The sequence below is a fragment of the Carlito syrichta genome, unplaced genomic scaffold (assembly GCF_000164805.1).
Source record: "Carlito syrichta isolate Samal-C Ts95f unplaced genomic scaffold, Tarsius_syrichta-2.0.1 Scaffold304713, whole genome shotgun sequence".
In the NCBI taxonomy this organism is placed as follows: Eukaryota; Metazoa; Chordata; class Mammalia; order Primates; family Tarsiidae; genus Carlito; species Carlito syrichta.
Window position 1 is genome coordinate 305,232 of NW_007248809.1, and position 27,980 is coordinate 333,211.

The 27,980-nt window shown below is 53.5% G+C and overlaps 1 protein-coding gene and 1 long non-coding RNA gene across 4 annotated transcripts; one reads left to right on the forward strand and one right to left on the reverse strand.

Moving 5' to 3' along the window:
- On the forward strand, positions 1–27,966 carry ATP2A3 (ATPase sarcoplasmic/endoplasmic reticulum Ca2+ transporting 3). Of its 3 annotated transcripts, XM_008060739.2 has the most exons (21): positions 1–13; positions 275–357; positions 1,955–2,059; positions 2,244–2,382; positions 2,678–2,758; positions 2,851–2,936; positions 6,025–6,489; positions 8,132–8,220; positions 8,371–8,473; positions 9,856–9,987; positions 10,342–10,467; positions 11,920–12,138; positions 12,236–12,571; positions 14,996–15,216; positions 16,160–16,362; positions 16,950–17,035; positions 21,996–22,129; positions 22,731–22,848; positions 23,458–23,573; positions 23,932–24,021; positions 26,436–26,499. In XM_008060739.2, the coding sequence occupies exons 3-21, from the start codon at positions 2,018–2,020 to the stop codon at positions 26,497–26,499; spliced, it is 2,850 nt and encodes a 949-aa protein (XP_008058930.1). In that variant the 5' UTR covers positions 1–13; positions 275–357; positions 1,955–2,017. The 3 variants fall into 3 exon arrangements, with proteins under 3 accessions (XP_008058930.1, XP_008058928.1, XP_008058929.1); XM_008060737.1 differs by lacking the exon at positions 23,932–24,021 and having other exon boundaries at positions 23,458–23,575; positions 26,436–27,966; XM_008060738.1 differs by lacking the exon at positions 23,932–24,021 and having other exon boundaries at positions 23,458–23,575; positions 26,439–27,966.
- On the reverse strand, positions 13,050–15,049 carry LOC103263063. Its single transcript, XR_002482119.1, has 2 exons — positions 14,879–15,049; positions 13,050–13,157 (listed from the first exon to the last, which is right to left on the reverse strand). It is a non-coding gene; the product is annotated as an uncharacterized LOC103263063 (long non-coding RNA).
- Positions 27,967–27,980: the final 14 nt, after the last annotated feature.

Here is a 27,980-nt window from a genome sequence, read left to right on the forward strand (position 1 = left end):
CCGACTGAGGAAGGTGAGACTTGCTCCAGGGGGGGCTGCCAGGCCACAGGACGACATTCTTGGGTCATCACCGTCAGGTTGTGACTTCCTCCTGCCCAGAGTGAGGCCTTGTTGAGCCCCCGGCATTGCCCACCTGAGCCTTTTGGAGCCTTGGGCTCTCTCTCTCTGAGCTGCAGGGAGAGAATGGGCCAGGAGGTATCTAGGCCTACCCAGCCCTGAATGGGGAGGGTCTGTGGGTCAGGGGCTCAGCCTCATGCAGTGCTCCTGTTCCCAGGGAAGTCCCTGTGGGAGCTGGTGCTGGAGCAGTTTGAGGACCTCCTGGTGCGCATCCTGCTGCTGGCTGCCCTGGTCTCCTTCGTAAGTTGGGCCCTGCCTGCCATCCCGTGATACTGGGTAGCTCTGGAGGGAGAGCTAGTCCTGGGCAGTGCTCAGAGGCCGAAGCTCAGGCCACAGGGCTGTCCTCTCAGTTGTGGACATCCCTGGATCTGCTTCCTAGCCTTCCCTAGTCCTGCCCACCTCCTACCTGCTCAGTCTTCAGCTCTTCTTGCCTGAACCCTCTCAGGCTCCACACTGGGCTCCCGGCTCCCACCTGACCCTCCATTCCATCTTATCCCATGGCTGTCAGAGTGAGCTTTCCAAATCACAATCCCGACTCCACCCTACCCTGTCTTAGCCTTGGGTTTCTCTACCTCAGCACTGTTGATAGTTTGGACCAGATGATTATCTTTTGGGGTGGGAAGGGGAAGCTGCCCTATCATTGTGGGATGTTTAGCAGCATCCCTGGACTCTCTACCTACCAGATGCCTTTGGCACCTCCCAGGTCTGACCATGAAAAATGTCTTCAGACTTTGCCAGATGTACCCAGGGGGCCACATTACCCCCGCTTGAATGCTGCTGCCATAGCCCCTTTTGTGGCTCCTAGTGCTCCTCAGATGGACTTTGGGGCATGAGCCTCATGCAGCCTTCCCTTGGCTGCTGCTTCCCTTTGCTCTTTCCTGCTTCCTGCTGCCCACACTCCTCCAAACTCCTCCTGGTTATGCGGGACCATGGGGCCAGGGAGGAGAGGTGGCAAGGGAGATGTGGTTGTCATCGATGGCTGAGCAGCAGAGACCCAAGGGTAATGTGGAACTGGAAACAACCACCCTGCGGGTGTACGTGATTATTATTCCAGCCCTACTCCCAGCAGGGCCTGGGGAGGAGACTTTATCTTGGTGGCCTGGAGGGCAGAGCAACAGGCCCTGGGTGGGCAGTCTTTTCCCTTCCAGTCAGCAGGGGCCCAGTGTTGTGTCCCACTGTCCTCTGTGAAAACCACGGACTTTTGCAAAACACTCTTCACACTGATGCCCCAATGACTGAGCTGAAAGGGTACTTGTACCTCTTCAATCACAGACACACTGAGACCCACAGAGGGGGAATGACAAGTATCCCCTTGGTCCAAGAGGTAGAAACGGGACTTGAACTGAATCTCCGGTCTCCCTGGCATAGGCTCTGTGGTTGGAGAGTTGCTCCTCTGACCAGAGGACCTCAGACGTGTGCACTGGAATCACCTAGCTTGTGGAAACACAGATTGCATGGCCTCACTCCAGAGTTTCCCGCTCAGGAGGTCTGCGGTGGGCTCTGAGAGCTGTATTTCTAACAAGTTCCTAGGAGCTGCTGCTGCTGGGCTCAGAACCCCACTTTGAGAAGCCCTGCTCTAGTCCCAGGGCAGGGGTCCCAGCTGGCAGGGGTACCACTGCCCCACACTCTGGAAGGATGGCCTGGGTGGGACGAAGGCTGTGGCATTGCTAAGGTGGGCGTAGGCATCCTACACCAAGGCCTCCTCAGAGAGTAGCTCTCGCCAAGCTCAGGGCAACCCAGGGTTATGAGGGAGTAGACGGGAGATCCGGGGTGCAAAGGAATGGGGGGCAGATCTTGGCCCACAGCATGGCACAGCTTACCAACTCTGATCCCGCAGGTTCTGGCCTGGTTCGAGGAGGGTGAGGAGACCACAACCGCCTTTGTGGAGCCCCTGGTCATCATGCTCATCCTTGTGGCCAACGCGATCGTGGGCGTGTGGCAGGTGGGGTGCAATGGGGGTGGGACTGGACCCAGGGTCTCCCTGCCACTAGGTGTGCCCCTCATCTGGTACTGGAGCCCTACAGTCCTGCTTCCAGCTTCACCCTAGGCCCCAAGGGTGTCACTGTGAGCAGGTGGCCTGCTGGGAGCAGCAGGAACAGACCGCTTGCCTGCCTTCCGTCCTGCAGGAACGCAACGCGGAGAGTGCCATCGAGGCCTTGAAGGAGTATGAACCCGAGATGGGCAAGGTGATCCGCTCGGACCGCAAGGGTGTGCAGAGGATCCGCGCCCGGGACATTGTCCCAGGGGATATTGTAGAAGTGGCAGGTATGCAGTGGCCTCCTTTGATTATGTGATGCTGGGGAGCCCCACCCCTCTCTGTGTCTCCATGTTTCTGGCTGGATATGCAGAGAGGTGGCTGTCGGATCCCTCCAAAGCTCTTTGACCACAACCCTGTTGGACAGATGAAACTGGACCAGAGGAACAGGGGTCCACCTGAGGGCTCACAGCTCAGGCACCTGCCTTCTGCCCACCCCCTGCCTTGGTTCCTGGGAGCCCTCCTGGTTTTTCCTAGGGTGTGGTGCCCAAAGCCACCCTCAGCCAAGCCCTTCTTCCTGCACAGTGGGGGACAAAGTGCCAGCCGACCTTCGCCTCATTGAGATCAAGTCCACCACACTAAGAGTGGACCAGTCTATCCTGACAGGTGAGGCCCAGAGTCTGGGGTCCAGCGGGGACGGGGCCAGGGAATGGGCATAGTCTTTGGGTGGGGCTTTTCATACCTGATTCCATGACCAGGTGAATCCGTGTCAGTGACCAAGCACACAGAGGCCATCCCAGATCCCAGAGCTGTGAACCAGGATAAGAAGAATATGCTGTTTTCTGTAAGTCCCTGGGATGTCTGGGGCCTTTGCCCAGATAGTGATGGTAAAAATAACGTTGAGATTAAACAGTTAAAGTCCTATTGGAAAGAACCTCATCAATTATTAGCAACACATGCATATTTAAAGCAATAATAATAGCTTGTGCTTCCTGAGGGCTGTGTGCCCAGCACTGTCCTGAGCTCTTTATACATATGAATTTATTTAATTCTCACAACAAACCTTTGAATCAAGTACTCTTGTTATCTGTATTTTCCAGCAAGGAAACAAGTACAGAGAGGTTAAGTAAGTTGCCCAAGGTCACACAGCCAGTGAGTAGCAGAGCTGAGACATGAACTCAGACATCCTTTCTTCAGAGCTTTTCTTCTTACCTGTTGAGATACCCTGCCTTAACCTGGAGAGGAGCAGAGCTTGCCTATAATCACACAACAGAAAACCCTCTAGAGCAGGAGTCCCCAACACCTGGGCTTTGGACAGGCTTTGGTCTGTGGCCTGTTAGGAACCTGGCCACACAGTGAGCAAGTGATCAAAGTTTCCTCTGTATTTACAATTGCTCCCCATCACTCACATTACTGCCTGAGTTCCAGCAGTGGCGGCATTAGATTCTCATAGGAGCATGAACCCTATTGTGAACTGCACATGTGAGGGATCTAGGCTGCCTGCTCCTTATGAGAATCTAATGCCTGATGATCTGAGGTGGGGCTGAGGCGGTGATGCCAATGTTGAGGAATGGCTGCAAATACAGGTTAACATTAGCAGTGAGGTTTGATTGCACAGAGATCTTGATACACCAATTGCTCGCAGACTCGTATCAAAACCCTATCAGTGAGTGGCAAGTGAGTTGACGTACTTCAGTTGTATAGCTGCATCTGGTGGCAGGCTTTAAGTCAGAATCTGGCACTTATTTTAGTCTGCACATGGCCTGCCCATTATTTTATCACTTCCATCTGCACCTCTTTTTTTTTTTATGGTGAGTTGTGTAATTATTTCTTTTTATTTATTTATTTATTTATTTATTTATTTATTTATTTATTTATTTATTTTGAGTTGGAGTCTCACTCTTGTTTTTGATTTATTGTAGAGATGAGGTCTCCTCAAGTTGCCCAGGCTGGTCCTGAACCCTTGAACTCAGGCAGTCCTCTCACCTCGGCCTCCCAAAGTGCTGAGATTACAGACTTGAGCCACCATGCCTGGCTCATTATATTTTTCAATGTAATAATAATAGAAATAAAGTGCACAATAAATATTATGTGCTTGAATCATCCCCAAACCACTGCCCTCTTCCCAGTCTGTGGAAAAGTTGTCTTCCATGAAACCGGTCCCCAATGCCAAAAAGATTACAGACTGCTGCTCTAGAGGGAAGAGGGTTGTAAAACTGGTGGACAATGACGGGAACAGTCGTTTCCCTCAGAAGGGAAAACTGACCCACAAGACATGACACCAGGTCCTCCTGGCTCTTCTCATGGAGAACAACGGGTTCAGCTTTGGTGGGAAGGACCTGCCCCTCTGAACTCAGAGAGTTAGCAAGTGTTACTTGAAGCTGTCCAGCAACAGCCTGAAGCCAGCATGGAGTGTTTGGGACCACAGGGGAGGGTCAGGCCAGTTGGACAGTGGTCTGGGGCACCAAATTATAAGGCGCAAAACAACCTCCTTGGAAGTGAAGAGAAATGGAGAAGGTGATATTCACCTGGAGCCCTCCTTGAGGAGAGCAGCCTGCCTAGTTGTGTAGAAGCCTGGGACAGGTGGCGGAGGCTGGGGAGGGAGTCTCTGGGAGGCATGCTCTAGTGTCACAGCTGTCACTAAGACACTTCCTGAGGAGGGTGGTCTGGCTAACTCCTGCACTTAGGGGCCAGAGCTGCATTGCTCAGGACAGAAAAGAGGCCAGGGCTGACACCAGCAGCTGTCTTCTCACCAGCATCAACAATGCATCCATTTGAAGGGGCACCGGGTTATTAGCCTCCTGAGCAACTCTGTCTTGGGCCTCTGTTGGACCATTTTATAAAGAGGCTGTCCCTATGCCAGGACTTGAGAGTTTTGCTGGGACTTTGGAAATGGATGAGCTGAGGCTCAGGTTTTCTGGATATTTCAGTAAATATTTTATTTTATTTTTTTGAGTTGGAGTCTCACTCTGCTGCCCAGGCTGGAATGCAGAGGCACACTCATGGCCACTGCAGCCTTGGCCTGCTGGGCTTAGGCAATCCTTCCACCCCAGCCTTCCAAGTAGCTGGAACTACAGGTATGTGTCACCACACCCAGCCAATTTTTTAAAAATTTATTATAGAGATGAGATCTCACCAAGTTACCCAGACTGGTCTCGAACCCCTGGACTCAGACAATCCTCTCATCTCTGTCCCTCAAAGTGCTGAGATTATAGGTGTGAGCCACCACACCTGGCCTCTTCAGTAAATATTAAGGACTGTTTACCTGAGATCATAGTCAGTTCCACTGCTGTGTGGCTATAGTGGTTGTTTACGAATCACATTTTTTTTTTTTTGAGTTGGAGTCTCACTCTGTCTTCCAGACTGGAGTGCAGTGGCATGCTCCCGGTCACCGCAGCCTCGACCTGCTGGGCTCCGGCGATCCTTCCACCTCAGCTTTCCAAGTAACCGGAACTACAGGCACGTGCTACCACGCACGGCTAATTTTTTTGATTTTTTATTGTAGAGATGAAGTCTCGTCAAGTTGCCCGAGTGGGTCTCGAACCCGGTGCTCAGGCAATCCACTCGCCTCGGCCTCCCAAAGTGCTGGGATTACAGGCTGAACCACCGAGCCTGGCCAGTGAATCACATTTTGATGGTTTGATGGGTTGATGCCTGCAGTGTACTGGTTGATCATATTGTCAGTACTGACCCCTGTACCGGGCCCTGTGCTGGGCACTGGGGAAATCCCTGCCTTTCTAGAGCTTGCACCATCATGGGAAGGCGGCAGCGACCCAGTAAGTACATAGCTACATAAGTCTGAAAGCACCAGAGACATGGAGAAAAAGAAAGCCAGGGAGAAGAAAATGAGCCCTACTCCAGCTGGGAGGAGTGAGGGTCCTGGGCCCTGGCCAGGTGCTGAGCAGCTCTTCCCTTGTCCTCCGCTTGGCCAGGGCACCAATATTGCATCTGGCAAGGCAGTGGGTGTTGCAGTGGCCACGGGCCTGCACACGGAGCTGGGCAAGATCCGGAACCAGATGGCGGCGGTGGAGCCTGAGCGGACGCCGCTGCAGCGCAAGCTGGACGAGTTTGGGCGGCAGCTGTCTCATGCCATCTCAGTGATCTGCGTGGCCGTGTGGGTCATTAACATTGGCCACTTTGCCGACCCGGCCCACGGCGGCTCCTGGCTGCGGGGTGCTGTCTACTACTTCAAGATTGCTGTGGCCCTGGCTGTGGCTGCCATCCCCGAGGGTCTCCCAGCTGTCATCACTACATGCCTAGCGCTGGGTACACGGCGCATGGCACGTAAGAATGCCATCGTGAGGAGTCTGCCTTCCGTGGAGACCCTGGGCTGCACCTCAGTTATCTGCTCTGACAAGACGGGCACGCTCACCACCAATCAGATGTCTGTCTGCCGGGTAAGTGGCTACAGCCAGTTTGGTGTTGCTATGTGATGCTGGGCAGGCCAGATTCCCTTTCTGGGTCACTCCCCAACCTTCTTTTGGCAAGGGATAGAGGAGAGAGCCTGTGTGCTGTCCCATGAGGGGAGTGGGTCCAGGTTTTCAGGGGGCAGAACAGACAATGGGCAGGCTGCTACAGCAGACAGTACATGTCACTGGGGCCTGTATGTTAGTGTGGGACCCTGGCCAGGTTGCTGACAGTCTGTGAACCTGAATCTCTTCAACTGAAGCCTGGGTGTGTGATCCCTGCCAGGTAATCATAAAGGACATGGGAGAAGCTCAGGTGCAGTTTGGCGTTGGAGCCAAGCTGGGCCTGAACCCAGGTTCTATCTGGCTCCATCATGACTGTGTAGTCGACGCCTGACACCAGATACACTGGCTCTGGTGACTTGGGAAGGGCCAGGGCAGGAATTATTCATCCCCTGGCACTCGATCCCACATCCTGAGCCCTCTGCCCACATGCTCCTGAGATTCTGGCTGAGACTCCAGCAGGCCCTTGGGGCAGAGAGCTTTTCCTGGCCCAGCAGGGAGCAGGTGGGAAGATGGTGAAGGCTTTGGGTTTTCCACCCTTCCCTGTTACCCATCACTCTTCTCCCCTGCTGCCCCCACAATCTGCCCCCTAGAACCCCAGGCTCTTGTATTCCAAGACCCTAAGACCCTATAAAAGCCCATCAGAGGCTGCTGTAGGGGAGAGCGCCAGCAAGCTTTATTGCTCTGCAGCCCCTGGCCTGCTGACATCCCTGGTGGGATTTTATTTGAATAGAGTGTTCCTTGAGTAAAATAAAGATTTGAAAGGTACAGTGTAGGGAAGTTGTAGAGGCCCTGTGTGCTAGATGCTGGATTGTGCTTGCTGGAGGACCCCATACCCAGGAGCAGAGAGAAGAGCAGGAAGGATGAAACATTTATGGAGCACCAACTGGGTGTGGGCCTGGCCATTTGCTGGAGAATGTACAGCAAGGCAGTTTCCAAGAAGCAAGAACTGTCCCCTTAGCAGAGCTGGCTGAACAGACAAGGAAGTGGGGTGTCCTGGGAGGGCTGAGCCCCTATCTCTGAGGTGCACAGGTAGGGGCTGGATGACCCAGCAGGCCCCGTGGGCAGGGGCTCACTCTCCAGGGACATCACCCTAAGAGCTGGATGTGGGTTTCCTCCCTTGAAGGCCAGAAACTCAACCCTTTGAAGGAAAAAAGAGGGGCAGCTGGACTCTGATCCCACTTCCTTCCCATGTTAGCAGTGGAGAAACGGGCCCAGGTGCTTGGCCAGGGGTCACACAGTGAGATGGGCAAGGACCTAGGCTTCCTGCTCAGCTCTGGGCACCCCCTCAAGCTGGCAGTTGCCCTCAGAGAATTAAAGAATGCACAAGCCAGAACTGGACACACCTGTGCAGAGCAGACGATTTCCATTCAGCTTGGACCTTGCTGTATTCTACTTCCTTCTGGTGGGGCGGGAAGGCCAGGCCAGTGGCTCTTGGTGGGGCAGGGGGCCCGCAGGATCAGGCTTTATTCAAACTGGCTGCCCGGGTAGGAAGGAGGAGGGAAGAGGGAAGAGGGAGGAGGGAGGAGGGAGGGACCCAGCCCGCCTGAACACTCCCTGCACTTCCCAGATGTTCGTGGTAGCCGAAGCCGAAGCGGACTCCTGCCGTTTGCACGAGTTCACCATCTCGGGTACCACGTATACCCCCGAGGGCGAAGTGTGAGTGCGGGCACCGGCGGCCCGGTGGGCGGGGCTATGCGAGGCAGCGCAGAGGTGTTCGCGGGGAGGCCTCCTGGGGGCGGGGCCAAGAGGCGGAGCCCTTCCTAAGGGCGGGGCCAAGACCCTTGTACTGACTGCCTGGCTCTGCAGGCGGCAGGGGGAGCAGCCCGTGCGCTGCGGGCAGTTCGACGGGCTGGTGGAGCTGGCCACCATCTGTGCCCTGTGCAATGACTCGGCGCTGGACTACAACGAGGTAAGCTCCCACTCCCTTCAAACCTTCCTAGTGTCCAGGCACTCACAGTGAGCTGGGCAAGGACCCAAGCTTCCTACCCTGCTCTGGGCTCCCTCAAGCTGACAGCTGCCCCTAGAGCATTGAAGAATTTGCCATAAATCCTTCAGGAATCCAGGGCTAATGGACAAGCCAGTACTGGACACTGTTCTTTGAGACTTTTCCCAGTCTCAAAGCCCCCAGGGTTGGTGGTTCTTGCCCCTTGGGAGTGCCACACCCCAGAAGCATGATCACCCCTGCCCACCCCCCACTGCCACCCTCTCTCTTGCTCAGACTGGCTTCAGAACTCTACCCCTGGGGTTCTAGGCTGCGGGGGGCTGTAGTGCAAGGGGCTGAAGGGCCAGGGATACCCCAGGGAAGGAATGTAGGAGAAGCACTGAGGTGTTTAAAGTAGAAGGTATAGCCTAAAAAAGGCCCACAGTCTATAAAAGCTAAATGTGATTTAGGCATCGAATGCCATTCATGTGGCTAGAGCAATGGGATGGAGTATCCAGGAGGATGTTACTGCCTAAAGGAAAGCCCTTGACCAGACCTGGTCAGCTCCCATGCCAAGCTGAGGGCAATAGAGAGCCCTCAGAACCGAAGGGTTTTGAGCAGGGGAGTGATCTAGTCAGATTTGCATGTACAGATCACCCAAACTTCTGTGTGGAGAACAGGCCAGAGAGGACAGTTCTAGAGCCAGGGAGCCCTGTGTGGTTGTCCAGACCAGAGAGATGCCGACTGAGCCCTGGCTGGTGCTTCGGGGAGAGGGGAAAAGGCACGCGTCAGAGAGACACAGGAGCCAAAAATCCTGTGACTTCATGACTGGTTAGGTGACAGAGAGAGGGAAGAGGTCAGAGTAGCTCCTGATTGCTGTACTGGCTTGGGCTGCCACTGGAGTGGCAAATATAGGGAGAGGAGAAGGTAGCCTGGGGGTCTCCAAGGAACAAGGGCAGCAATCAGACATGTGGGCTCGGGAGAGAGGTCTCGGCTGGTCTGGCCACTGGCAGTCATGGGCACATGAAAGGTAGTGGAGACAGGAGGCGCACAGGGCCTCAGAGAGACCAGGCAGGAACAGGCCCAGACAGAAGAGCCTGATGAGGGTGCTGAGGAGTGCACAGAAAGGTGGAGGGCAGGAAGGATATGTGACCATTGATGCCAGGGGCCAGGGGAGCTGAACATCAGTGTCAGACACCACCTTGAACTCAGGTCGGCTGGCTTGGGCTGAGAGGTGGCTCACAGGGCTGTGCAAAAGAGGTTACAAGGAGCTCCAGCCAAGGGAGCCCGAGGGTGCAAGTAGCAAGTGAGACAGGGGAGACTGGCTAGGGCCACATGCCCCTCACCCCCTATCCCCTGGGTCCTACCAGGCCAAAGGCGTGTATGAGAAGGTGGGAGAGGCCACGGAGACGGCTCTGACTTGCCTTGTGGAGAAAATGAACGTATTCGACACCGACCTGCAGGCCCTGTCCCAGGTGGAGCGAGCTGGAGCCTGCAACGCGGTGAGTGGCATGGAGGCTCAGGTCGTGGGCTCATGGCTGGGGCTTCTGGAGAGGAAGAGAGACGGGAGAGAGGCTCTGGTAGGAGGAATGACCCCAGACCCCTAGTAAGACTTGACTAGGAAGAAAAGAGCAGAAAAGACTATGTGAACAAGGGCTTGGATTTAGTGTGCACACAGTATGACTAGGAAATGACAACTAAGGGTGAGTACTGGAGAGGGAGGTAGAGGCCTTGAATGCCAGGGTCAGAGGAGTATAGATAGCAAGGGACTCTTCTTGAGGCCAGGCAGCTGGTGAGAAGAAAGGCAAGAGTTGCTGGCTCTGTCCCTCATGCCCTGAACTGCCTGGACCCCGCAGGTCATCAAGCAGCTGATGCGGAAGGAGTTCACCCTGGAGTTCTCCCGAGATCGGAAGTCCATGTCGGTGTACTGCACACCCACCCGCCCTGACCCTACTGGCCAGGGCAGCAAGATGTTTTTGAAGGTGGGGGCCTGTCTGGCCTGGGCCCCTGCATCCCCCGCATCCCTGGGGGACCTGGCCTCCAGTCCTCTGAAGCACCAGAGCCCTGCTACAAGAGACCAAGGGAGGTGTGAGGCCCACTAAGGTGTCCATGAATCCAGAGGGTGGGCAGCATGGGAAGTTGGGGGCCGGATCCAGGCTTGGTAGAGATGAGCTATGCCCAGGGGAACAAGGCCTTCCCCTGGCGATGGCTCCAGCTTTGGGTTGAGGGTCACTGTCTCCCCACATGACCTTGCGGCTCCTCTGTGGGCCTCAGTCTCCCTGAGACTGGTTGGTACTCACCCTTGGTGCTCCGTGTTTTGGAAACTGAGTCCCAGGAAGGGAAAGGAACCAGTTCCTGTCCAGCTCTCTATCAACAGCACCTCTTGTTGCTGCTTTCAAACCTGAAATAGGAAACAGCCCTAACTTCATCCTAATTGGAAATTTTAACCACTTTTGAAATGGAAGGCTTTCATGTTGGGAGCTGGGGCCACTTTGCAAAGTTAGTATTGGGGTGACCCTTTGGGAGCAGGGGAAGTCATTGAAGAAATATTCAGAGGCTATTCCAGGCCTGAAGTGATGTCCCAGGTGAGACCTGAGGCTACCAAGGAGCCTGTCACCTCAAGACCAACTTCCCAGGGCCACACCCTCAGCATGGTTCTAGTTCTGGTCTCCAGGCAGGGGTCAGCCACCTGCCCACTGCTGAAGGCCCTACAGAATTGAAATCCTGCTAGCACCAGGCAGGCAGGAAGGCAGGGCCTTCGGGGGGTGTCATTTCCAGACCCATCCCCAAAATGCTGCAGCTGTGGGCTGGTGGAGGAAGGATGCCACTTGATGGGTGGCTATGGCCCCCTCCCTCTTCCCTTCAGTGGGGTCCACTGCCTTCCCACTCTGAGCTTTCTTTTTTTAATTTATATTTTATTTTAAAGATGTGTGATACAATTCAGGACTAGGTATACAAGAACATCGTACAGGTAAAGTTTGGGCCTCCCTTTGGTCCCCACTTTGCCTGGTTTGAGATTAGGTACTCTCATTGATGTTGTGTCCCCCCACTTACCCCATCAGTATTCTGCTACTGCCAATCCCTTTCTTATAGTATTATGATAAATGTTCACGGTATGCTTATGAGTGAGAACATGTGGTACTCTGCTCTTTGTTTCTGTGCCAGATCACTGACTATAATAGACTCTAAATCCATCCAAATTGCTGCGAAGTCCATATTTTTGTCCTTTATGGCTGCATAATATTTCTTCGTGCATATGTACCACATTTTTAAAAATCCAGTCCAGTTTCGATAGGCAGCACAGTTGACTGGATTCTGGTCCACGCCTTGCTGTGCATACCCTTGGGTGGCCTTTTCCCATATCTTGGTCTCAGTCTCCTCAATGTGGGCAATACTAATGGAGTTGTTTCCTCTCTGCTCCCTCTACTACGCAGGGGGCCCCCGAGAGTGTGATTGAGCGCTGCAGCTCGGTCCGTGTAGGGAGCCGCACTGTACCCCTGACCACCACCTCCAGGGAGCAGATCCTGGCAAAGATCCGGGATTGGGGTTCGGGCTCAGACATGCTACGCTGCCTAGCACTGGCCACCCGGGATGTGCCCCCGAGAAAGGAGGATATGCAGTTGGATGACTCCAGCAAGTTTGTGCAGTATGAGGTATGTGCTGGGAGGTGGGTGTCTCCCCGGGGCAGCTGAACAGGTAGCAGGTCAAAGACGGATTCAGCTCCCAATTGCATCTTCCCCTTCCCTGCAGACTGACCTGACCTTCGTGGGCTGTGTGGGTATGCTGGACCCGCCAAGGCCTGAGGTGGCTGCCTGCATCACACGCTGCCACCAGGCAGGCATCCGCGTGGTCATGATCACAGGGGATAACAAAGGCACGGCCGTGGCCATCTGCCGCCGGCTGGGCATCTTTGAGGACGCAGAGGATGTGGTGGGCAAAGCCTACACCGGCCGCGAATTTGATGACCTCAGCCCCGAGCAGCAGCGCCACGCCTGCCGCACCGCTCGCTGCTTCGCCCGTGTGGAGCCTGCACACAAGTCCCGCATTGTGGAGAACCTGCAGTCCTTTAACGAGATCACTGCCATGGTGAGGCCACAGATGTCAACCTGGGGCTGTGGGAGCGAGTGGGGCCTTGGGGCACGGAAAAAGCCAGCAGTGCAACCCACCTCTGCCTCGCTCTTATCCTTTCTATTTTCTAACACTTTATGACAATGGATTTCAATTACAGAGAGAAATTGGAATAGTTTTACACTCAACACCTATATACCCATCAGCTAGATTCCATGACTAACATTTGATTATATTTGCTTTATCACAGACCTGTCCCCTGTCCATCCTATGTCCCTTCTTAATCCATCTTTCCTTAAAGCAAGTTGCAGACGTCAGTACACTTCACCTTTACTTACTTGAGAATGCATGTCCTTCACTAGACGGCAATTTTGTTTGTAGTTTTATTTTTCCTTTTTGAGGTAAAATTTGCATGCAGTGAAACAAACAAATCTTTTTTTTGGTCTCAATAGTGTAATTTTCTTTATTATCCTTTGTGGTGTTTATTTGGCTCTTCCATTCCTGTGTTTTGCCACCTTTTATTCTGCAACACCCTTATTAATTATTCCTTCAAATATTTCCTGTCTTCCATTTTCCCTCTCCTGAGACTCTTCTTTTTTTGGCGCTGGAAAAAGAAAAAAAACTTTAGGCAGTACAATGATTTTTGGCTACATGGATTCATTGTGTAGTGTTAATGAAGTCTGTGCTTGAAGTGTATCCCTCACCCCCATCTGTGCGCATTGTACCCGATGGATGACTTTTCATCCCTGCCTCCTTCCCATCCTCCCACTTCTGAGTCTCCAGTGCCCATTATGCCATTCTGTATGCCCCTGCAGTTCCTTAGTTTAGCTCCCACTTATAAGTGAGAACATGTGGGAAACACATAAATCTTAAGCGTGTCACTTGATGAGTTTAGTAACATGCACACACCTGTGTAACTCACACTCCTATTGAGATATGAAACATTGCCATCAACCTATGAAGTTCCCTTAATTTCTTCCCCATCTGTCCTTGGTCCCACCACAGGCAACTACTGTTTTGATGTTTTTTCCACCATATGCTAGTTTTACCATCATAGATTTTCATATGAAGGGAATCATACAATATATACTCTTTTGTGTCTGGCTTCTTTCTTTTGAGATTTGTTCACATTGTTGTGGGTATTAGTGGAGTATTGCTTTTCTGCCATTGAGTAGCATTCCACTATGAATATACCACAGTTTATTCATATACCACACCTTTGGATGGACATTTGGTTTGGGCTCAGTTTTCATTCTGTTTCATTCTTGATCGCTGACTTGTGCTTCAACACTGACCTGATTCTTGACTTCCACCCCTCACCTGGCCTCCGTTATTAATCTTGACCTTCAGACTAACCTACTCCTTTACTTTGACCTTAACCCTGACCCATGGCCCAGCTTGAACCTGAGCACCAACCTTGACTATAATCTCAACCTGATTTTTGACCTTCTCTTTGACCTCTACACTGACTTTGTCCCTGTCTTGACATTAACCTTCATCTTAATCTAATTCTTTACTTTGAGTTTAATCCTGATATGGGTTCCAGTCTTGACCTGGATGAAGAACTAATCCCTGACACTGACCTTGACTGTGCCCCCTCAACACAATACTTTATGTGGACTTCAACTTTGAAACTTTGATTTGACTTCCAATCTTGATCTTTTTTTTTTTTTTTTTTTTTTTATTTGGAGTCTCACTCTGTCGCCCAGACTGAAGTGCAGTGGAACGCTCCCGGCCATAGCCTTGACCTCCTGGGCTCCGGCGATCCTTCCGCCTCAGCCTTCCAAGTAGCCGGAACTACAAGTAGTGTGTGCAACTGTGCCCGGCTAATTTTTTTGATTTATTGTAGAGACAAGGTCTCGCCAAGTTGCCCGGGTGGGTCTTGAACCCGTGAGCTCAGGCAATCCACTCGCCTTGGCCTCCCAAAGTGCTGGGATTAGAGGCTGAGCCACCTAGCCTGGCCCAATCTTGATCTTAACTACAACTCAGTCCACCCTTGACCGTGATATTACTCCTAATGTGGACCATAACCTTGCCTTGGCCTCTTACTTTACCTTGACCACAACACCTACCTGGTCCTTGACCTGGGCTGTAACCTTGACTTCATTCCTGACTTAACCTCAACTTTCTCCCTAACCTTGGTTTTATCTTTAATCCCACATCCACCTGAGTCCCATCCACACCCTCATCATGACCCACCGTCATCCCTATCCCTTCTTCATCTTCTCTGACTCAGTGTTCTCCCCAACTATGTCCTTGTCTGTATCCTTGCCTTCCCCTTAACCTCACCCTCAGCCCCATTCCTAAGTTCATTCTTGAACCCACCATTTGTTCTGTCCAGTTGTCTGTTTCCTTGGGAACTTCCCTTAAGACTGGGGATGGGCTGAGTTGAGGGGCGGTGGACGTCTCTCAGGCATAGGTCCTACCTGACCTGGCCCACAGACTGGTGATGGAGTGAACGACGCCCCAGCCCTGAAGAAAGCAGAGATCGGGATCGCCATGGGCTCAGGCACGGCCGTGGCCAAGTCGGCAGCAGAGATGGTGCTGTCAGATGACAACTTTGCTTCCATCGTGGCTGCGGTGGAGGAAGGCCGGGCCATCTACAACAACATGAAACAGTTCATCCGCTACCTCATCTCCTCCAACGTCGGCGAGGTCGTCTGGTAAGGCCCTGCAGTCCCTCTTCCCGGCCTTCTGGACCAGCTTTGTGTGCCTGGGATGGGAAAACGCCTGTTCCTGGGATGAGGCTGCAGGGATGGAGGAGCACACGCCCTGCCCTGGCTGGGGCCTTCCAGGGTTCCACCTCAGGGTGGGCAGGGGCGAGAACACCTCGTCGTTCTCCAAAGGCCCTGGTGATAAATGGATTGTAGCACACTCCAAGGAGGTGCCTGAATAGTCTCCCTCTCATCCCTCCAGCCATAACCTTCTTCCCACTTTCAGACTCACATGAGAGAAACCAACCCCATCTTGAAGTAGTAGTGTGTCCCTGTGTTAATGTGTATGTGTGTACGTGGCATGTTTGCCTGAGTTGGTGGCGTGTGTAACGTGTTTATGTATGCATGTGTGCTCTTGTGCATCTTTGGACTGAGCACAAGCAGAAGGGTTTGTGCCAGTGTGTAACTGCGTGCATGCCTATGTTCACAGGTGAGGGATGCCTGCAGGGACCAGTGAGCACGTGGTGCTGGACACCTGTGGACTCTGTATCTCCACACATCAGGGTGAATGTGGAGGTGTTTGTGTTTGTGGGATTGTATAGCATGTGCTAGGTTTTTGCACGTCTGGTGCTTGAGCATGTCCTGTTCATGCATGTGTGGATGTGTGTTTACTTGACCTCTGTTAGGCCTGAAGAACAGATATGTCCAGGATCCAGAGTTGGGACTAAGGAAGGCAGGGCTGGCCGGGTATGAGGCAGAGCCAAGCACACACACCCAGCCCTCATGCACTCATGGCAGAGGTAGCAGAGAGAAGGGACTGCTGAGGAGGCGTGAGTGAGCTCCCCAGCCTGGGGTACGAGGTTACAGTCTGGTAAGGAGAGAGCCAGGCAAACAGCCCTTGTCTGGTGGGGCCAGGCCTGCTGGGGGCTAGAGCCCATGCCTCTGGTTCCAGCATCTTCCTCACGGCAATTCTGAGCCTGCCCGAAGCCCTGATTCCCGTGCAGCTGCTCTGGGTGAACCTGGTGACGGATGGCCTACCTGCCACGGCCCTGGGCTTCAACCCACCAGATCTGGACATCATGGAGAAGCTGCCCCGAAACCCCCGCGAGGCCCTCATCAGTGGCTGGCTCTTCTTCCGATACCTGGCTATTGGAGGTGAGCAGGGCCCTGGCCCTCTGTGGGCTTCCTAAGCTTCCTACACAAGGGAGCCTTGTGTCTGTTAGGCTTCCATACTTCACATACTGACTCAGCCTGGCTTGTGCAGAAAGAAACTGTGTGGGCTCATGTAACTGAAAAGATCGGAACATACCTGACATGGCTGGATCCAGGCCTCAGATAGTGTCACTGGCATGTTTTGGCTCCCCTTCAGCCCCAGCCAGGTGCCTCTCAGGGTGGCAGAATGTCTGCTGCACCTCCAGCCCTCATGTTCACTCCATTACAACCCTAAATTCAGCAGATGAGAGAGGCTTTTATCATACTGCTTCCCTGCTATTATGATGAGACAGAGGCCTGTTCTCATTGGCCCAGATTGAGTCACCTGCTTATCTCCTAGCCAATCACTGTGGTCAAGGGTGTGGCAGGTGCTGCTTGCCAATGAGGGTAGGTGCCTGTAAACCACAATACCCAGAAAAGGAGAGGGTGGCTGCCTTCTAGGAATTCAGGGAATTGCTAGGCACGAGCAACAGATGTCAGAAAAAACACCACTGTCCACTACAGCCAGTCTCCTCCTCCCCTCCCTGCAGTGTACGTGGGCCTGGCCACAGTGGCTGCTGCCACTTGGTGGTTCCTGTATGATGCTGACGGACCTCATGTCACCTTCTACCAGCTGGTGAGCAAGTGATGGCCAGGGAGCCTGTTCGGGTTAGACCCAAGGTAGAACTTACAGCTCGAGTTGTGTTGGTGTTACAGGGAAGAGGGACCCAGAGCCCCATGGCTGGCTGCAGTGTCCTTCCCTGCCCCGACACACGTATATAAACATCTACCTACTAAGCTCAGAGGCCACTAGAAACCTAGAGACACCAGCATAGTTCTCCAAGCCAGAGAAGATCTGCTGTCTCTCTCAACCAAGGGGTCCAAGGGACGTAGCTGCCCAGAAGTGTCTTACATTTCTCAGGAGACCCCCAAAAACATCAAGGAAGGGCTCAGAGGAATGAGCCAAAATGGTGGAACTCCAGGCAGAGGGTCAACTGAGATCAAGAGGCCTGTAATTACACCTGTAATACAAGCACTTCGGGAAGCTGAGGTGAGAGGATTGCCTAAGACCAGGAGTTCAAGACCATCTTGGGCAACATAGCACGCCTTCATCTTAAAAAAAAAGAAAATTAGCTGAGTATGGTGGTGCACGCCTGTAGTCCTAGTTACTTAGGAGGCTGAGGTGGGAAGATCACTTGAATCCAGGAGTTTGAGGCTACAGTGAGCTATGATTGGGCCATTGCACTCTGGTTTAGGTGACAGACTGAGACCCTGTCTCAAAAAAAAAAAAAAAAGGGTTGGGGGTGGAGTCCACGGGCCTCTTCACCCTACAGCCAGCAGATGTTACTCGGGACCTTCTGACCTCTTGAAGTCACCTGGCTGGGAAGTGCCCACCAGGGGCCAGCTTAGCACAGCCCAGCTCTGGAAGCAGGCGAAGAAGAGACCCCTCAGCTGCCATCTGCTGGTCTGTTCCTTCGCCCAAGCAGTCAACTCATTTCCTTTCTTGAAACAGCCTCTCATTCTCATTTAAAACTGAGCTCTGCAGGGCAGGAGGCCCCAGGGACCACTTACCTGTCATCCACCAGCCCTCAAGCTGGTAGGGTATTCCCTCTGGCAGCAGTGCAAAGTGTGGGCCCAGGCCCTCATCCCGAAGGCTGGTACCCTCCCCCTGCTGGCTACCGGACAACCTCAGGCACCTCCCTTCCCTTCCCCCTCCCAGCCACCGCTGGGCCTCATTTGGCTTCTGTGGGAGCAGCAGGCACAGAGAGGGACGTGCTACCTTCATCCAGCCCAGCCTCTATTACCACCCTTTATTCTAAGGACCACAAATCTTGAGGACCCCCCACCCTCTCTTGTGAGCCCTGGTCCCATAAACCCAGATGGCTACCTCCTTTGCAATGTCCACAGACCCATTGCAAGTCAAAAGTCCCAAACCAGGCTCATCCCCTTTCCCCCCCCGAATGAATCTTCCCCATCATCCCTATCTCGGTTCCCCTACCTGCCTGGCCACCCAAGCCAGACACCCAGGAGTCATGCTAGAGTCTAGCCCTCTCCTCCACGCCCACCACCAGTCAGTCCTCAGTCCTCTTGGTGCTTCCTTCTCAGCCCTGGGTAATTCATTTCTCATCTAGCCATTTGCTCAAGAAATGGCTATCAAGAACCAACTGTGTTCTAGGCACAAATTACTAGGGATAAGGCAATGAGGGAGCAGACAAAGTCTCTGCCAAGAGCTTACAGTTTGGTAGGGAGAGAGCCAGGGCAACAGGTTGTCACATTTCAGTGTGGGAAGTGCTTCCACAGAGAAGAGGCAGGTGGTGAGTCAGAGGGGGTCAAGGGCTAGACCTGAGAGAGAACTTTCAGCTCAAGTTGTTGGAGTTTCAGGAGAGAAGTCCAAAGCCCCATGGTTCCAGGAGGAAGGGCCAAGAGGCAGCCAGAGTGGTTAAGACCAGGTTGCATAGAGTCTGGACCCAGGTTGCCTGTGTTCACTCCTTAGTTCCACCACATACTAGCGGTGTGACTTTAGGCAGGCTACTTAACCTCTCTCTGTGCCTTAGTTTCCTCATCTGTAAAATGGATAATATTAGTTCTTACCTTATAGGACCATCAAGAGGATGAGCTGAGTTAATACTCATAAAATGTTTCAAATGACATCTGTCTCATCATAAGAGCTATGTAAGTGTCAATTCAGTTAATAAAACTCAAGGGGGCCTTGCAGGATACTGGTACTAGGAAACAGGCAGGCAGGTAAAGGGAAGGAGTAGGTGGAGCAATGACTTCTCCAGGAGAAATGGGCTTCCACACGGGTTCTGGATACACCTACCAGATAGAAGTTCCAACCCCGAGCACTTTCTTTTTCTTTTCTTTTTTTTTTGAATTGGAGTCTCACTCAGTCACCCAGGCTGTAGTGCAGTGTCATGCTCATAGCTACCCCAGTGTCGACTCGCTGGGCTCCAGCGATCCTTCCACCTCAGCCCTTCAAATAGCCAGAACTACAGGCATGCATCACCATGTCCGGCTATTTTTTATTTTATTTTCTCTTATTTTATTTTATTTTATTTTTAGTTGGAGTCTCACTCTGTCGCCCAGACTGGAGTGCAGTGGCCGCTCTCGGCCACTGCAGCCTCGACCTACTGGGCTCCAGCGATCCTTCCACCTCAGCCTTCCGAGTAGCCGGAATTACAGGCACGCGCTACCATGCCCAGCTAATTTTTGATTTATTGTAGAGATGAGGTTTTACCAAGTTGCCCAGGCGGGTCTCGAACCCGCGGGCTCAGGCAATCCACTCACCTCAACTTCCCAAAGGACGGGATTACAGGCTGAGCCACTGAGCCTGGCTATTTTTTATTTTATTGTAGAGACGAGGTCTCGCCAAGTTGCCTGGCTGGGTCTCGAACCCACAGGCTCAGGCAATCCACTCGCCTCGGCCTCCCAAAGTGCTAGGATTACAGGCTGAGCCACTGAACCTGGCTTGCTTTCTAATGAATGATGCGAGAGGCCACATTGGGACCTGAGACCTGGGGCTTAATGTGTATGACAGGTGCTCACTGGTGAATCCCAGAAAGTCGTCACAAGGCAGATTGTTTATGGCAAGAGCAACGGATCTATTGAAACTTTTTTTTTTGGAGTTAGGGTCTCTGTTGCAGGCTGGATGGAGTGCAGTGACACAATCATGGCTCACTGAAGCATCAGCTTTCTGGGCTCAAACAATTCTTCTATCTCAGCCTCCCGAGTAGCTGAGACTACAGGCCTGTGCCACCATGGCTGGCTAATTTTTTTTTTTTTTTTGGTAGAGACGAGGTCTTGCGATGTTCCCTAGGCTGGTCTTGAACTCCAGGGCTCAAGCGATCATTCTGTCTTGGTCTCCCAAAGTGGTGGGATTACAGGTGTAAGCCACCATGCCCGGCTTCTATCGAAACATCTTGATGTGACTCTTGGTATTTTTCTTTCCTGTGTATGTGCATAAGGATATAAGTATGCCTGTGCTGGGTGGGAGATGTGTGTCCTTGCTTGTATGTATGTGTGTGGTTTGTGTGTGTGTGTTTGTGTGTGTACTTGTGCATAAGCCACTAAGATCTGATGGCAGTGGCACATCTGGCATTAGGATTTGGTCCTCTTGGTCACTGGGTAGGTAGAGCCGTCTTCAAAGTTTAGAACTTTTTCTGTGCTCTATGATCAGCACCAAATAAAATCCTGCATTTGCCCCAAATGCCAGAGCTTGGGTTTTGGAGAAAACTCCCAATGTTAATTGAAAAAAGATTAGATTTTCCATCTCTTTGTTAAAATAAGTAACCTAGCCAAGCCATCATCATTTATAATTTTTCTTTCTTGCCTTATCTGCATTTGTGCAGTGTGGGGAAAGAGGTGAATTGACAGGACAGGGGCTGGGCATTTTCCAGGTTCTCTTTGAAGACTATTTTTTCAGCACATGGCTGCAATTTCTAAACGCTTAATTTAAAAGGTCTCTGTGGCCAGGCTCGGTGGCTCAGCCTGTAATCCCGTGCCTTTGGGAGGCTGAGGTGAGTGGATTGCCTGAGCCCGTGGGTTCGAGACCCGCCTGGGCAGCGAGACCTCATCTCTACAATAAATCAAAAAATCAGCCGGGCGTGGTAGCAAATGCCTGTAATTCCGACTACTTGGAAGGCTGAGGTGGAAGGATCACCGGAGCCCAGCAGGTCGAGGCTGCGGTGGCCGGGAGCAGCCACTGCACTCCAGTCTGGGTGACAGAGTGAGACTCCAACTCAAAATTAAAAAAAAGATCTCTGTGTTCAGATAAGACACTCCCAAGAACAGATCTATGTTCTTGGAGAACCAAGCTGGTTAACAGAAATGAGTGCTCACCTCATCCCCGTGATGTGGAAAAGAACAAGACAAACTCTCCTAAATGTCTTCAGTTCAGCCTCTTATCACAGCAGATTCTGTGAATAAGATTTGTGAACAGAAAGAAAACTCTCCCCTGGGGCTAAAGGGAGCAAAGGCCACTTCCTTTATCATGCTCTAGCAGCTTCTTGTTAATTACAGAGAAGCCTGTGTTAAGGCTGCACTCTGGCAGTCCATTAGTCTGTGTCAAGAGCAAAAAGCAGATTTGGTAGAGCTCAATTTCAGGGGGCAGAAATGGAATGAGGTGTGGATGGAATTGGATTTAATAACAATGAACAGGCACATGCAGCCTTCTTCTATACCACAGAGGTGAATTCTGTTCAGGCATGGTTAGGTTGATTTTCCCGTGCGTTTACTCATTCAGTGGTCTCAGTCATTGACCTCCCCCAAAACCGGCCCAGAGCTCAATGCACCCTCAGGGTAAAGCCCTAGGCACACCAAGCTCCTGTTGGCTGTTCTCCTCTGATCTGTGTTACCCATTTCCCAGAACAGCTTGCTCTGTGCCCATGCTTTCCCTGGCGCGGTGCAGCCACCCCACCACCACCACCACTGCCCCCATCCTGGGTGAGCACCTTTCCCGGGCTACCTGGGCCTACCCCATAGCTGTGTTTTGACCACTGGTGGTGCTCGGGGGACAGGGTGAGGCCTCCTTTCTCTCACCCACCAGTCCTCCCATCCCTCACCTGCTGCTCTTCCTGACCCCTCCACCGTGCCCTCAGAGGAACTTCCTGAAGTGCTCCGAGGACAACCCGCTCTTTGCTGGCATCGACTGCGAGGTCTTCGAGTCACGCTTTCCCACCACCATGGCCTTGTCTGTGCTCGTGACCATTGAAATGTGCAATGCCCTCAACAGGTGGGCTGGGCATGGGGCCGGGTGATAGGGCTGAGGCTTGAGAGTGGGGTCTGAGAATCAGGTGGGAGATGGTCTAGGACTGGGGTCTGGGGGTCGGGGGAGGTCCAGGATTGGGATCCAAGGGTCAGAAAGATCCAGGATTGGAGTCTGGAGTCAGAGGGGTCCAGGATTGGAGTCCAAGGGCCAGGAGTTCCATGACTGGGGCCTGGAAGTCACAGGGCTTCAGGATTAGGGTCTTGGAGCTAGAAGGATCCAGGATTGGAGTCCAAGGACCAGAGGGACCAGAACTGGGCTCTGAGGCTCAGAGAGGCCCAGAAGGGGATCCTGAGAGTCAATGGGGACTAGAATTGGAGTCTAGGGGACAAAAGGGGCCAATACTGGGATCTAAAGAAATAGAATGGCAAGGATTAGGTCCAAGGGACAGATCTAGGACAGGCCCAGGAGGGCTGAGTGGGCAGCAGTGACCCAGCACTCCCGCCCTTTGGACCACTGGAAAGGTGGTGAGCCTCCTCCACACGGGGTGGGGAGTGGGGGAGAAGGTGTGCCCACAGCAGGGCCTCTCCATACGTGGGCCTGAGGTGAGCACCTGTGTTCTTGACAGTGTCTCAGAGAACCAGTCACTGCTGCGGATGCCACCCTGGCTGAACCCCTGGCTGTTGGCAGCTGTGGCCATGTCCATGGCCTTGCACTTCTTCATTCTACTCGTGCCGCCTTTGCCCGTGAGTTGCTCTACCCCTATCCCGTCCCACCTCACCCCCCTGGTCCTCGGACTAATATTATAGGCCCTGGGCTGGTTGCTGGAAACCAGTCAGAGGACAGGAAAGTGACAGGTCTGTTTAGCTACCATCCTCCACATGTGTCCCCACCTTCGGAAGCTCCTAGAAGTGGACAGAAGAGCTGGAGACCGCTTGCCGAGGAGAATGTCCCAAGGCAGGATGACAGGAAGGATTCCTGGTGCAGAATCCTTCCACCTCCCAACTGGATAGATGGGGTTTCGTCCTGCAGATGAGGTCAGGGGAGGGTACTTCAGGGAGAGAAACTGAGTACGCAGAGAGATCTGAAGGAGGGTACATCAAGAAGCATCCTAGCAGTGCTTATGAATGACTCATGCCTATAATCTCAGCGCTTGGGGAGGCTGAAGCAGGAGAATCGCTTTAGGCCAGGTTTGAAGCCAGCCTGGACAACATCAGGACCCCATATCTACAAAAAAATTAAAAAGTAAGAGGGAATGCTCATGAAGAGTCCACTGGAGCCAGGTGAATGAGAGGTGAACAACTGAGGCATGGGGCATACTTCCTCTAACCAAGCCTTACCTCCCCTCCCCCCAGCTCATTTTCCAGGTGACCCCACTGAGTGGGCGCCAGTGGGTGGTGGTGCTCCAGATATCTCTGCCTGTCATCCTGCTGGATGAGGCCCTCAAGTACCTGTCCCGGAACCACATGGATGGTGAGTGGGAGGCCCCAGACCCTCCCGCCCTGCTTCCCACGCACCTCCAGCCTGCCTTTCCACCTGCCTCTGCTCCCGGGCTGCAGTGGACAACGCGGTGTGGTACACGGAGCCTCCCTGTCTGTTCAGCGGGGATGCATTCTTGGATCACAAAGCAGAGGATGTGAAGGGGTGCTGGTGGCTGGGACCGGAGGTGTCTGCAGGGTCTTGTGCTGCAAAGGTCCCGGGCTCACTGGGCCACCAACCAGAGCACTGCTCATGCCACGCTATCTCACTGCCCTTGCCTGCCATCACTCCCCGCATGGCCAGGACACTGTGCCCTCCTCTGGGCCTTGGCCTCTGACCCTTTTGCACCCGGCCTGTCTTTATCCAGGCATTCTCAGGACAGTCTCGCAGGCCTGGAATAGACAGCCGCTGACCACCTCCCGGACCCCAGACCACACCGGGTTGGCCTCCTTGGTGTTATCTTGTGGGTGGGTGATGGGGAAGGCTCTTTGTTTCTGAGCTCACAACTCCGGGTCTGCCTTCACCTGTGAGTGGAGAGGACAGGATGGCAGGGGTCGGAGTGAGGAGAGTGGGTGATTTTGAGCCTCCCAGAGGCAAGGGAGGCAGCATTGTCCTCACTGTCAGGTGCTCAGAGAGGGAGGGAGCAGGCTGAGCTCCTGTCCTGGGAGTTTTCACAGTGGTAGTGGCCATGTGGCTGAACTGCCGTGCAGGGGCCCGGGTTGGGCCAGGCAGTGGCCGGAATGTGTCCCAGCCCCAGGGAAGGAGGTGGAGGCTATAAATAGATCATGCACCTGCTGTTCCATGGGGGCTGAGCAACGGAGCTGGCCGACCCCAGTTCTGTTCAGAGAGTGACCAGACTCATGCAGGGGGCTCACTGGAGGGTGGAAGTGGGTGCTCAGCCGAAGCAAAGCTTGTTGGAGCCCATGGGTGGGGGTGGGGGGAGCTATACAGGCCATTCTGTCACCTGTGTGATTCTTTCTGGCCTATCCTCTGTGATACCCTGGGGAGATGTGGAGGAAGAAATGGGTCTGACACTAGAAACTCTGTCCACGGGGGCCCAAGGCTTCCCATTGCTGGCCAGAACATCGATATGGTCTACCAGGAAGACCTCTGGCTGACCTAGATCACACTCAGTCACCTGCAGAACCTGGCCTTCTGGGGACATAGGCTGCTTGGGTAGCTTCTTTGTCTTGTCTTCCTTAAGAGATTTCCCTAGTGGATACAATTGTCAGGGAAGATCAGCATATTTTCTTGAGAAAACTTAAAAGTGAGAAATTGCTGCCCATGGCTACAATTTTTCAGCCAATGGGAAAAGGCTGTATCTTAGATGCCTTTCAGCATTGGCTGCAGGATGGGCCTGACAGGAGGAGGGAGAGGGTGCCTAGCAGGAGGGAGCAGGTTAGAAGGCTGGGAGGGAGCGACTGCTGCTGGGCTGCCAGAAGTTAGTGGTAGTCCCTAGAAGATTCGGTGTAAAGTGGAGGTTGAAAAGGACAAAGCTGAGCCTGATGGAGTGGGCTTGGCGAGCACAGCTGCTGGAGCTCAGGTACAGGGCAGAGACGTGAGGCCTAGGGGTGGCCAGAGCCTTGAATGCCAAGGTAGGGACCCTGGACATCATCCTCAGAACGATGGGGAGGCACAGAAGGGGTGTGAGCATGGGAAGGACTGTGTCTACTATGGAGGATAGACAGAGCAGGGAGACTGAAAGCAGGGAGGCTGGAGAGCGGTGCCGAGTGGGTCTGGGAAGGAGGTGGAGTCCCAGGCCCAGTGAGCTGATCCCAGTCAATGCCCCTGCCTCCACTGTCGACCTGAGATGCTGACTGTGGTCCTGGCGAAGTCTGGCTTGAAAAGTAGTGCCCGACTGTGGGATTGACTATGGGGCCCACGGGACAGACGCAGGCTGGGCACCTGTGGCCACATCTGAGAGGTGGGGTGGAGGGGCCCGAGGAATGTGCTCGCTGGAAGCCCAGACAGCCCTTCCCAGTGCGGCTGCAGTCCCTGGGGCCTCCTAAAGCCGGCCAGGGCGGGGGTGAGAGAGGACCCTTTACGTTCCCAAGTCAGCCTGGTGGCCTTTTAGGGAAGTTTTGTTGAGGCCTGATGCTTGTGGCTTCCCCGTGATTTATGAGAGATGTGTCCTGGGGAGAACTGTGGATGCCAGGTCCACCCTGGGGGGTTGGGGGATCCTCTTGCCCTGCCTTTTGGCTCTGTCCAGGTGTGGTTGAGTAGCTGTCAGGGAGGCCTATGGGCTTCCTGCAGGGTGGGGGCTAGATAGATGGGGACAGATCTGGGAGGGTTCAGGATACCAGGCAGGCTTGGACTTTGTTCTGAGGATGGTAGGGAGTCGTGAAAGGGACAATGGGCCAGATTGGGCTTTTGTGTGATGCCAGAGACAGAAGGATGATGGAAAGGTGAGACTGGGGCTGGGGGCAAGGCCAAGAGGCCTTCAAGCCTGGGGGAGGCCAGTGGAGGAAGAGATGAGCTGAAGAGATTTGGGTGACGTCAGGCCTGGGTATATGGGATGGAGAGGTGAGGCAAGGAGACCCTAGCTTCTGGACCTTGTGATGATGGGTGGTGGCTCCCCACACTAAAAGCCAGGAGAATGTTCATTGCAGTGGGTTGGAGGTGTTGCTGGAGCATGTGAAATGAAGGCAACCTTGGGGGACTTCCAGGGGAACATGTCCTGCAGAGCAGGGTAACCTGGCTGCAACTTGGAAGGTCTGGCAGGGCCGAGGGTCAACCAAGATCTGGAGTAAGGGAGGCCCTAGGAGGGTCGGGCTGTCCAAGGAGAAGTGGAGGATGGATGGGACTGAGAAGGGGGTTCTTGGGTTCTTCACGTCCTCTCGGGTTTTTCTTCCAGAAGAAAAGAACGAGAAGTGAGTGCTGGGAACAGATTGGAGCCTCCGATGTGTACCTCGGACTGATGGTGCTCAAGCATCTATCCCCACCCCACCCCTGCCACCTCACTCGCCCACTTGCCCACTGGGCCCTGCTGAACACTCAGCAGACCTGAGGCCAGAACCGTCACCCCAGGCTCGGTCCCAGGGTCTCTGTCCCCACTTCTGCCTGGTCTGGGGGCTCTGTAATTCACGTTTCTTGGACTCTTCTGGAAGGTTCCCTTCCGGGGACTCTGGCCCAGGAGCTGCAGCCTGGGCGGGGGCTGCCAAGAACCAGGGCTGGCACAAATCCAGAAATCCAGAGGCCCTCCACCCCCAAATCCATGAGCACATTCTGGAGCCTGCTTCTCCTTGCTTGGGGGCTGAGCATTTCCTTGGTGACCAGTGCCTCTGCACTGACGGAGGACTCCTTGGGATCCTTCTTGCTGGCGCTGACCTCTCCCTTAGTGCCTGGCCTGGGGCCTGGTCATCCCTGGGGGGGAGGGATCAGAAAGGGGGCCATCTGGGCCCAGCTGTGACAGCAAGGGCGGGCAGCTCCTTCCACTCTGCTCTGCTTCCACAGAGTCGGCTCCTGAGAGCTTGAGCCTGTTTCTGTTTATATGAGCAGGGCCCAGGGAGTTGAAGGGTCAGAGAAAGGGACATGAGGAGTGGGGAGGAGGGGCTGGGCAAAGACCCCTTTCCCAGGACATGGCCTTGTCTGCCTGCCTCAGTTCTGCTCACTTCCTGAACTCAGGTTTCCTGGGAACATATTGAGTCTCGTTGCCTGGTCTGCCGAGCAGAGGTCGAGTTTGCCATCCATGTCCCTGGTGCCTGAGACCCCAGACATCCTTGGGTCCCTGACCGCTGTGCCCTTCCACCCAGCCCTGTGTGCGGTCATTGTGCTGTGAACACAGCTGGGTGCCTCTGAGTCTGGTGGACTCTGGGTCTCATTCTTTGTCCTTCCCCCAACACCCATGGGCCATAAGGATGTCACTAAGGATGACTGATTACCCAAGGGTGCCTTCTCTCCCTCCCTCCTTGCTGGAGGGATGCGTCTCCTTGTGGACTACGTCAGATGACAGGAAGATAGCATTTGATGGGCAGAATTTTTCTCTTAACTCAGCTTTTGTTCTTTTGGCAAAAATCAGCTAAGCGTAGCAGAAAACAGTGAGTAAATGACTGTGTGTGTGTCTTTGCCCCTCCTAGAGAGTGTACGGAGTGATTATTTTATATGTAAACCAAGACTCACATCCCTGTCTTGGTCCCTAGAATCAAAAGCCCCCTGGGCCTGCCTTGCCAGTTGAAGGAGCTCCGTGTTCCATAGCTCTTTCCCATCCTTCTTCCCTCCCCTCTCTCAAAAGTTCTGGGAGGGGCAGCAAGAGAAACAGAATAGGAGGGTGGGGAGTTGTGGTTCCCAGCAAAGATTCTCTGCTTCTTTCCTGGAGGTCTTAGCAGGGGCAGGGCTCTGTGCCCATTTGCTGATGTGCTGTTTGGTAGAGAAATAAAGGTTGGGTGCCAAGGACAACAGA